The sequence below is a fragment of the Aspergillus fijiensis genome (assembly GCF_003184825.1).
Source record: "Aspergillus fijiensis CBS 313.89 unplaced genomic scaffold BO72scaffold_5, whole genome shotgun sequence".
Classification (NCBI taxonomy): Eukaryota; Fungi; Ascomycota; class Eurotiomycetes; order Eurotiales; family Aspergillaceae; genus Aspergillus; species Aspergillus fijiensis.
Window position 1 is genome coordinate 88234 of NW_024468981.1, and position 11275 is coordinate 99508.

Sequence of the window (11275 nt, forward strand, 5' to 3'; positions counted from 1 at the left end):
GCGAGATATTGAATATTCTGCCATAGGATAGAAGGCTGCCACGTAGCCAAGCTTGACCTACTTGAACCCTATTCCATTGAATGGTTGGACTTACTGGAACTGCGTATTTATCCAATGTAGAAGGCTGGCCCTTGCTGAGCATTATTCACCTGAGCTCTTTGGATTGAATCTTGTAACGATGCCATTCATTTGAATAGAACATCCGGTCGATTCACAGCTACTACTTTGGCTGTCATTGAATACTGCAGCTCAAGTTTTGGAGCCCTGCCTACCCAGATCCTCTTCCTGTCTCTCTTCCACTTCGTCTTCCTCCCCCAACTCTCCTTCCATCATGGACTTCCTCTCCACTCTCATTCTCGTTCCCAATTCTAATTACTCGTCTGCTTCCAATCCCTCTTTTGATCTTTCCCTTCCATGAAACATACATGAGCATCCTTGGAGATCATCCAAGTCCTTCGTCGCTCATTTAGTGTACTCTTTGATACATATGAATATGATTCTATCACGGAGTTCACATTTCTTTACCATGAAACCTTTCAGGATGACCTAATAAGTTATTGTAACTTGGTCGGTCTAGCTACCTTGGTGGATGTAAGTTCTCTTCCCTTAAGCATCATGCCTTTTTCCCGCCGATTCATCTATTTAGCCTTTGCGGCATAGGATTAGTGCCATGTGATATGCTAACTGATATCAGAAACTAGGTAGTTTGACTTTTACCATTTCTGAGCTTGAAATTTTCCGAAAGCTATTCGTGCGTTCGTCTCTGTTGAGCGTTCGTGCTGCCAACCTTGTGGTCGGAATGCCACTCAGACATGGATCGACGGCCTGTCTACATGACGGGTTCAAGTTATCTGCGGAAACCTGATCAGGGTCCACTCATCGACATGGGCCAGTGGGCCGCGATGACGATGACCATCGTCAGCCGAAGAAGTTTGCTGTAAGTAATCTTCTCTCTTGCAAAGATTGGGACTTGAGGATCATCGTGAGTGGCGCACCTTTACCCACAGGAAGCTATGCTAACTGTATTGCTGAGTTTAAAATGTTATGAATCAAGCGGATTGCCGAAGGGAGGAGAAAGAGGCGATGGATTATAATAAGCAAATAGCGATATTCTTCGATTTTAAAGACGGTGACACCAACCACCTTTCGGTCTAGGACAAGCACTCTGCTGTCCGCTGGGTCATTGGCCCCAAAATTGAATTCGAATCTATTATCGAGAGCAGTAATCTCCTATCTTTGGGGAACGCGCTTGGAGAAATGCTATCGATCGCCATGTCGCGCAGTAGCGGCTTTTACGAACGGCCGCCATCACCACCACCACCACTACTCACGTGTCCGCAAGTCATTCTTTCCAATCACATTTGACTGGGGACTAATGTTGAATGTGTTTAATAGAGCTCGACAATGATCACCAACTTATTTGCAAAGGCCGCAGCCACGGGGGGTAACCAGTCCCAGGACGGGGCTGGCCCCGTGGTGGACAGCTTGCTTGGAGCACGGACTTCGGTCCCCCCAACAGGCCATAGAGATATGGATGTGGGGCTCCTAGTCATCGGAGATGTACAAGACTCGCCAGCTACCCCCAAAACACCGAACAAAAGTGATGATAAGGTGACCTTGGGGAACGGGTCGACCACAAACCCACTGAATAGACGCCCACCCCCCGTTCCCGGGTCTATAAGCGTACCAATAAGGCAAGGCCTACCAAGGGAAAGACCCAGCAGTTGGAGACAGGTCTCCAACAGATTGATAAGATATTTCAGATTAAGACACGCGCTCCACCCGCTGCTCAGCCTCGTGCTGTTTTCTGACTGACCGCAACGAGGTAATCAACCAAGCTATTGGAAGATCGGCAGGTAGAGGCGAGAGGCCCCAAGTCAGCCCTACGCGAGACCATGGTAAAAGCGAAGCAATGCATTTGCCGTATGATTCTTTCTACCCTGAAGACCAGGAAAATTGGGATTGGGGGGTCATGATCCCCAGCAAGCCACGTCCGCGATCCAAATACGCTGAATCGTTGCGTCCTGATTGGATGAAGCGAGATGTCAATGAGGCACAGGTGAGTAAGTCAATCGTTGAAGATGTGGCGAATGACGAAGAAGAATTTTTCGACTGGTCCTCTTCACCACCAAGACCTGGAAGACGAGAGGCAGAGGAGGGACTGGAGAAAGAGAATATTGAAAGTGAGCTGCTGGACACGGATGAGTTTCCCCTACGTCGTCCCAATGAATCCCATGAGAAATATGTCTATCGAGTGCTTAACCTAGAACTGGACGATGTCGAGGCATAACAGACCATATTTAGATACCGACTCGAGGGCACTATCAGACATATCTGGACTCTAGCACGCCAAACCCCGGAAGAAAATGTGGTCTACCTTAGCTGACACATCGGAAGAGAAGATCGACCAAGTGATCAATAAGATTGAACGGGCAATTAGTCCAGTGGTACGGACAATATTTGCCGGTACAAGATGAAGTGCTTCTTCTGCCAATCATCATGAAGGAGGATCAGCTCAGAGGACTTTATCTGGACCTTGTCATGAATACCTAGGTTCAGGAAGACAATGGCCTTTACATTAGGTCTGCAGTGTCAGTTCCGAAGACGTGGGTGGATAGAAAGGAGCACACGCACACGCGGCCAGAAGGTGCTCATAAGCGAATATCGTCACACCGAGGTTTGGTTCGAGCTGGAAAGGAGAAGGCTATAGATTGATTATATGTATAATCGTGCGAGACCTGATCGACAACCAAACTTTCGGCTAGTTGCCCGGTTTCCAAAATCCACGGATCCGGAAATAAACATCGAAGATGCGAATTGGATGATAATCTTACTCGAGAACACCACGATTGTGATGGCGGAAAGTTTTGAACCTCCCTACGTTTACCCCAGTGATTTCCATGGCTCTAGTAGTAAGAGTTTCGCTGCTGATCTAGGGAAATTTACCATCTCAAGTGCCCATGAGCGTCTTAACAGGGCATTACCTATCTCTTAGCCTCTTGGCGGACGCCGTTGGGCAACGCATTGTGCAAACTGTCGGTGGCCGCTAGGTGTGTGGAACATCTTGCCGCGCCCACTACCAGGGCATAAATTCAAAAAGATGTGCGGCAGCTGTGACTATCGATACAAGAAGGATGGGTGCCTTCCCCAGATTTCCGGGAGCAAGAAGCGAAGGCAAAACGCATTGACAAGGAAGCGAGGTCCAAATGTATCAATGATGGACACGAAATTACTATGAGCTCCTTCGCAGCACACTCTCAAGAGGGTCACGAAAGTGAGTATACTTGTCTAGGATGCATGGGTTGATATATTCGAGATAATGAAGTGCCTCCACCGAATTGGCGGACCGACGGATCATTTGGAATGCCCAAGGTTAAGCCGAAGGTCGACAGACATTGTTCCAAATGTGGCAAGGCAATCCCGGAGAGTGTTCAGATCTACTGGAACCCACTCGAGCCAGATGAGAAGTCCGAGATGTGGTGCAGAAGCTGTTACCAGTATTGGGATAATCACAGCTCGGGTAAAATGGTTGCCCAGCAGAAAAAAGTGAAAGTCAGTCAAACGAAGCAAGAGACGACCGCGTGTGTGCATTGCGGTTGGGATCCGGCACATCCCGACGCAAACAAGAGTGCAAGGAATGGCCTACGATACAACACGACATTTGGGATTGTTCTCCGCCGCCTATTAGCCCTAATCTAGCATCTAGCACTAGAGACAGTGTTTAATACGCAAAGCTATACAACCTAGCATCAGACGAAATGCTTCAGTCTGGCAGTATTCTCACTTTGCATACGGCCAACCCGGTCAATCTTCCTTTGCCGTCAATGAAACTGCTTCAACTTCAGTGAATCCTTCATCGAGTATTTGCAATGAGTGGCACGGCCGACGCGTTAGAAGAAGATTTAAACCCCGATTTGCACAGGCCGGCAGATACAGGGCTATGCTGGCGAAACGAAAGCATCGTGTACTGCCTATAGTCTGGAGGCAGATTAAGATTTTGTCCGATTTCGAATGTGGATGCAGGGTAACTCGCCCGGAGAGGTAGACACTCACTGTCCAGGATGGAGTGGCATGACTATCCTGTCTCGAATGTCGCAAAGGTCTGCATGATGGTGCCAGGAAGACTATAAATATGCCGGCCGTCTCGGGCCTTATGCCTCAGGCCGCTCACCGCCCGCCACGCACGTTAATGGTTCCTCTCAGATAGTCTCATGTAGTCTGAATTCATCCATCATTCACGTCCTTGACAGAAAATACAAATGGGGTAATAACATCTTCCATGTAAGTATTTCATCAGTGCTTGAAGAGAGTCGCTAACATTGACAACAGTCTGCAGGCAATCAGAGCACGAAAGACCAAGATCGAGGGTGAACGTAGTCAAGGCTATGGGGCGAGGAAAGACCCGGGCTAAATGCGACAAATGCTATTGGGAAGACCTGACGATACGAGAAATTATCAAGGTAAAGCTTCCTTGCACTCAAGACGAGATGACGCGCAATACTAATCCAATGTTTGTCAACAGTCTGATCTTCTAGGCTCGCTTTCTGGACAGGAGGGTTCTGGCTGTCATCTCCGGCATCGAATATTGTCCAAAGATACAAAGCAAACGACAAAGGGGATCATGAAGGCGAGTTACTGTTCGCTTGCGGATAACGCGTTGCTAATTATCCATTGACCATAGTGCCCTGGACCCAGTGTGCTCTTCGTGAAACGAAACCACCGGCGAAGTCCAATTAATCAAACCTCGCCAATCGCTTAGACTACGATACACTACATACGTGGGCAGTGGAGCTTGTGTAGGCGACATTATCCGGTCTTGCAGATTGCTGGCAGTGCTTTCTGTTCCACAATCTCCATGCCAACCTCGGTGGACTTCGGGTATATTTCACCTTCCTTGAGCATAACTTGTTGAGCTAAGGCTAATCGAGGCTGTTTGGTCTCAGAACCATATATCAAGCAACCGAAGCGATATTACACGATGCGATCTTTGAGCGCTTTTCTTCGAGCTTGAGCCCACCGAGTCCATTATCGATGCTCAACGTCCTAATCTCATGCCTCCATCGATGCCGGTTCAGAGGATGTTGATGTACAATCATGGAACGTCGATCAGATCGCACACTCCGTGAAGAAAGTCACCAACTCGGTGGTGTAAATGGTGGAATACAGAGTCTCGACCTCGTCCGGCGCACTGGATGGTGCGGGTGCAGCGCTGGTCATAGGGGAGACGGTGGCGGACGATCTGGTGCTGACAATGGATGACGAGGTCGCCAAAGGGCTTCCGGATGACTGTGGAAGGGTGGCGGGAGCTGAGGAGCTCGAACGCGCTGATGTGGGCGGGAACAGAACCGGAGCACTCGACGCAGAGGGTATGAGATGTACCGACGTTGATGAGGTAGGCGTTGGGGTGTCACCCAGAGTCGAAGTGGGAGTGGGAGTGGGAGTGAGGGTGGAGACGATCAAAGATGTATACTCGGAAGTCGAGGTGCGAGTCAAAGTCTCCGGAACATACGAGGTCACTCGCGAGGTACAGGGGTCGAAAAAAAAGAGCTCGACGGCCAAAACACTGCTCGAGGCTGGCACCAATTCCAGTGACCCGGCAAGGATCCGGCAGGTTTCGCTGTCATCCCAGTTGACGCCCGCGCAGTTGCTGTAGTGGGTGCACGCATCGGTGCACGCGTCCACGCTGACCCAGGAGTAGGTCATCTTGGTGGTACTGGCACTGTAGGCGGAGGTAGTGCACGTGGCCGACCAGTAGTTTCCTGCATCATACCAGATGGTATTGGCACAACCCGTCGGAGCGACAGTACCCCAGGTGCAAGTGCTGGTGATGGAGACACTCGGGATGGAGGTGGTGATAGTCGTTACCGCGGTGCTGGTATAGCTCGATGTGAGGGTCACAACCGATGGACTGGCTCCACTCACCTGCAGTGCAGCGAGGAGAACCAAGGTCGAGCTCAAGAGTCGGACCATCTTGCAAAGAGACAATTGTCAGTGGGATGAAGAGATCTGGTTATCTTCAATTCCTTGCCAGAGGGGGAACTCAGGAGATCAAATAGTTCAAGCGGCCCAGTGTGGACCCTTTCTTCTTTCTATCGACACTCCTCCTTGTTGACCAGTAAGGATGGCTCATTTCAGTCAACCGTCGGCTGGATTGACCGCAATTGCGCTGGCAATGAAGGCGCACCCGCAAATAGCTTCCATTTAGTCGGTTCTAGTCAGGAGAACTGAGAGAAAAGAGAGAAACTAGCCGAGATTTGTGAAGCAATGCTTTTCCCACGTTTTGCCAGGGGTCCAAGCACCGGTGGCAGCCATGGCAGCTGTAAGTTGGGCCCGACCGGCCGTCCCCGAGTTATTTGTGATTGGGGTCCGGGTACTACGAGGCTGGATATACAGTACAATCCCAGGGTGTGGTCTTTCTTCTGTTGTACCGCATTCTCTCATCACGTTTGCACCACAATTTAATTATTGCCTGCCACGAAGTTTGGCCACGTGATGCCATGGCCATTCGAATACCTTCCACCAATCCGTGAAGTTCTCCCCATCAACAACAAGATCAGCAAATCGATTTCAAAACAATCTCTTCTATCTGAAAGATAAATCCCGCGGTATGTACAGAGGTTCTCGGTTTCAAGATACATGTACGATAAAGGCCTGTCCAGTCACCGATGTACCATGATCTGCCTGTCCTACTTACGGAATACCTACTATGCTAATCATTACAATGCTAAATACACAGATCGAATCGACTACATGGTCTTCACACACTACGCGACCGCAACGAAAAAGTTTGTCTCGCCCTCTTTCGCCTCAACCTGGCTCTTCTTCACCAAGTCATCTCCAACCAACAATCGCAGCCTCTCCGCTGTGGCCGGGCTATCGAGCGCCAATGCTGCCTGCACGCCATTCTGTTCACGAGCACTACGCAAGGCATCGCGGAGCGCAAACAATACGGTCGACCCCAAGAATAGAGGCGGTTCTCCAATACCTTTGCTTGACTGAATCGACCGCAGGTGGGACCACGACACACCCTGCAAGAAACTCACATTGAACTCCTGCGGGATGTCACTGAAGCCAGGGATCTTGTACGTCCCGGGGCCTCGCGTCGCCAGCTGCCCACTGCGGCTCCACAAACTCTCTTCCATAGTGAAGAGACCTTGACCCTGCACGAACGCCCCTTCGATTTGTCCATAGTCGATGGCCGGATTGATCGAGCGTCCAACATCCATTTTGATGTCCGTCCGCAGCACCGTATGATCACCCGTCAGCAGATCCATCTCGACTTCGGTGCATGCTACACCCTGCGTGAAATAGTAGTACATTGGCTTCACGGTCTCAACATCATAGTTTCCCCACTGATACCCGATTTTAGGCATCTTCCAGAATCCGCTGGCCGCTAAGTTGACTCGATCGCGATACGCGGCGTGCGCCATCTGTGCCATCGTCGCGTCAGGACCGAATTGCTCCCGGTACGGCTTTAGCCGTTCGTTCAGCTGATCGCAGGCATCCTGAATCGCCATTCCATTCAGATCGCTGCCAGAGGACGCGGCTGTTGGTGAGGCATTGGCTGTCTGGTAAGACGAGGTGTCTTGCGTAAACACACTCTCGAATGGGACTCCCAGCGCCTGCGCCGCGACTTGGGCCATCTTCGTGTACAGCCCTTGGCCCATTTCTGTTCCACCGTGGTTAAGCAGTACTGATCCATCTGTATAGATCTTGACCGATGCAGCAGCTTGATTCAGATGCAAAGCTGTGGCGAATGATATCCCGAACTTGCTCGGAATCAAGCAGATACCCCGTTTGCGCCAGCGATGTGTGGCATTGAACCTTACAATTTGCTCTCTCCGCTCGTCATATCTGGCCTCTTTGCGCACCTGTTCTAAGAGCATCGGCACATGCCAATCTTCGTCAATCTGCTGTAGGAAGGGCGTCCGCTGCCCGATAGTGTACAGGTTACGTCTCCGCAGCTCATCCACGGGAATTTTTAGCCCCTCAGCAATCGCATTCATGATCGTCTCGGTGAAGAACATGCTCTGAGGAGCACCAAACCCACGGAAGGCCGTATTGCTATGGGTATTGGTTCGACACACCCATCCCCGGATATGCACATTCGGGATCTCATAACAATTGTCCAAATGCGTGCAGCAGCGGTCCATCACCGCCCCGCTCATGTCAGTGGACCAGCCTGCATTGTTGTAACAGTCGGCAGATAACGCGATAAGCTTTCCTTCATTGGTGACACCAACCTTCCAGCGACACTGAACCGGATGTCGCTGTCCGGTAGTCATCATGTCCTCATCTCGGGGAAGCATCGCACGCACCGGTCGGCGGGCTTTCTTGGCTGCGATGGCTACCAGGCAAGCTAGCTGCACGCTTCGCGATTCTTTGCCTCCAAAAGCGCCACCCATCCGTTTGACTCGTGCGTTGATGCGGTTAGCGGGAACTCCTGTTACTTGACTGACGAAGTCTTGGGTTTCCATACTACAGGAACGTTAGCATGCTTAGCGGACAGTTTGCGCAATGGTGTGGGCTGGAGAACATACGTGTTCTGCGTTGATGACCAGATTTCCATTCCACCATCTTCCGTACTCGGGATCGCCATGGCAGCATTCGTCTCAAGGTAGAAATGCTCCTGTCCGCCTATCCGTGTTACACCCGAAAAGGTTCGGTCGCATCTGCGAAATACTGCGTCCATTTCCGCCGGCGGCGCACCTTTGCGCAGTTCCTTGCCGTGTGGGAAGAAACTCTTCGCTGTGATTGCGTCATCGATGGTGAGAATAGCCGGAAGATCTTCATATTCGATCTTTACGGCTTTTGCAGCTGCCTGGGCCAGGATAGCCGTCTCGGCATACACCATCCCGATAGGCTGACCGTGCGACAGTACCTCATCGATCGCAAAGAAAGGTTCATCGTGCACAACTGATCCCCACAGGTTCTTCTCGATCGGGATGCTCGTGTGATCGATGTAGCCGGTCGCTAGTCCTGGCGCAAGAGCAGGTGTCCAGTCAACGGATACAAGTTTGGCATGCGCACGTTGCGAGAGAACCAATGCTCCAAATAGTTGTCGGTGTTGGGGTGGCATATCATCGAGGTATTCTGCCTCGCCGGTGGTATGTTTGAGCCCGGACAGGTGAGGGAGTGCCTTCCCCACTACCCGTTGCTCGTGCGGATTAATATCATCTCGGGTACCGTAAGAGATCTTGCGGTGGATCTCGTCTGTCAGATCGGAGGGCATAGGAGCGGCGAGTTGATATTCTGCTATAACTTCGTGCCAGAAGCGGAAGAAGAATGAAACAGCCAGTGTCCGGCGGTAAGTTGCCATCCCACCCGGAACGCTGAATACAAGATCAAAGTCCGCGAGAAGCGCATCCACCGTCGCATCAAGAACGGCCTGCGTTCCCCATTTCTTGCCCTTGAGGGTAGCACTAGCTTTGTGGGCAAGCACGGTGGTCGGTGCCATCCCGCCGTACGCGAGAGAAGCATTTTCAACAGTGTTGTCGCTTGCCAAGCGGACGCGGAAGGCGGCAGTCACGATGGCGATATCATCATCTTTTCGCTTAGCTTGCTTGTATGATTTCGTGATCTCGCGACACCCCGAAGACGGCAGCGGAATGCGGATTTCAGTGATTAGACTGCCCTTTGGCAGGGCGGTCTTGCGATATCCCAGAAACATTTTCTCCATGGCCAGGGCTTGCTCCTCCTCATGGGCGCGCACAACAACTGTGGCGTTCACTGCGAGAAGTAGCGGGTTCATGTCTGAGATGGGAGAGGCCGTCGCAATGTTTCCCGCTAGTGAGGCTGCGTTGCGGATCTGTCGCCCAGCAAAGTACCGGAGCACCTTAGCCATGGCCGATAGTACTGAGCCGGAAGAACCCAGGATTGGAGCAAGGCGCTGGCATTCTTCCTCCACATCAGTGAGAGAAGCATTCCCACCAATTATCAGCTCCTTTGCACCACTGTCGTGTTCAACCAGGTTGATTTGAGCTAGCTCTTCGATGTCTCCGATAAAGATCGATACGTCGGCTGCAAGGTTTTTGAAGCGAACATCAATCTGAACCTCCGAAGCACCGCCAACCAGCGTGGCAGATGGAAAGCACGCCAAGAGATCTACAGTCTGCTGAAGGGTGACCGGACGAAGCCATATTCTCCGATCGTCTGCATAATATAGCAACTGAGGGGTAAAGTTCGCCAGACCAGGAGGGTAGATCAGCTCCGTCTGTGGCACATACGGAATGAAGTCGAATTGTGGAATTGCTGGAGTTTTCTCCTCTGGCGTGGTCAACGGAGACGAATTGGCCTTATCTGAGCTCGATGAGCATGAGGACGATGAAGGGCTATCGCGACAACATCCGCCAGGTCGCCCGCATGATTGGGCCGGAAGTACCGGCAAATCGACGGTTTCGTCTGTCTTATCCGTGGTAGTGGAAACCACAGACTGCAGGCGCGCCTGGAGGTCCTCACGAACAAATGTCTTGGCCGCCTGAAGAATTGGTTTGTATCCAGTACACCGACACAGGTTTCCATCGAGATGGCCCTTCATTTCAATATCATCTTCGGACAGCAGGAAGGTACCGGTCCGCGGGTCGTATGCGTTGCGGATGACAGCATATAGTGACATAACGATGCCGGGGGTACAGAACCCGCACCTGCAATGATTAGATCATAGCCAAACAAATGCGGAAACAGCCTTACTGGGAGCCATGGAGCTTCGCCAGACGCTCTTGCAAAGGATGCGGGTGTTCAACACTTCCTAAACCCTCGACGGTAATAACATGCTTTCCTACCACTGCAGCATTCCACGGAACGGTCAGTACGACCCATGGCTGAAACTCAAGCTGGAGTACGCCTACCTCCGACCAGCGGATACAGACAGGCATTGACTGCCCTATGGACTAGCCGTCGGCTGCAAGGATGTCGTGTCTGCAGCACCACTGTACAGGCACCACAGCCGCCCTCGCCACAGCCCAGCTTCGTTCCAGTGAGTCCATCTTGGGCTCGGATGAAGTCCAGCAGCGTCCACTGAGGATTTGGATCGCGGAGAGCGATTTGCGTCCCGTTTAGATAAAAGATAAGGGTGGAGGTGGCATTGGAAGAGACAAGGTAGTCATAAAGAGGATGAGACGCATTCATGATTGCATCAGACTCATATTCGACAACGGCCGACAAAAATCAGGAATGAAGCTGGGGAGGACGGAGGGGGGGAGAAGAAAAGCAGTTGTCCTACACGTGATGCTGCAAGCTGCCCCCAATCAAAAGACGCAAAATACGAAGCAGGAAT

General features: G+C 51.4%; 3 protein-coding genes across 3 annotated transcripts; 1 reads left to right on the forward strand and 2 right to left on the reverse strand.

The window, feature by feature from the left end:
- Positions 1–812: 812 nt before the first annotated feature.
- BO72DRAFT_455261 (uncharacterized protein) lies at positions 813–2290 on the forward strand (the record flags this gene model as incomplete). The annotated part of the gene is made up of 3 exons (XM_040946225.1): positions 813–937; positions 1398–1600; positions 1857–2290. 3 exons carry the CDS (start codon positions 813–815, stop codon positions 2288–2290), a joined length of 762 nt encoding a protein of 253 aa, XP_040805357.1.
- Positions 2291–4883: 2593 nt separating this feature from the next.
- Positions 4884–5984, reverse strand: BO72DRAFT_444407 (uncharacterized protein). Its single transcript, XM_040943799.1, has one exon. It carries the CDS (start codon positions 5968–5970, stop codon positions 5107–5109), a length of 864 nt encoding a protein of 287 aa, XP_040805358.1. The 5' UTR covers positions 5971–5984; the 3' UTR covers positions 4884–5106.
- A 607-nt stretch (positions 5985–6591) lies between these two features.
- On the reverse strand, positions 6592–11151 carry BO72DRAFT_524317 (xanthine dehydrogenase). Its single transcript, XM_040949860.1, has 4 exons — positions 10848–11151; positions 10690–10783; positions 8541–10643; positions 6592–8478 (listed from the first exon to the last, which is right to left on the reverse strand). The coding sequence occupies exons 1-4, from the start codon at positions 11125–11127 to the stop codon at positions 6765–6767; spliced, it is 4191 nt and encodes a 1396-aa protein (XP_040805359.1). The 5' UTR covers positions 11128–11151; the 3' UTR covers positions 6592–6764.
- Between the last annotated feature and the right edge of the window lie 124 nt (positions 11152–11275).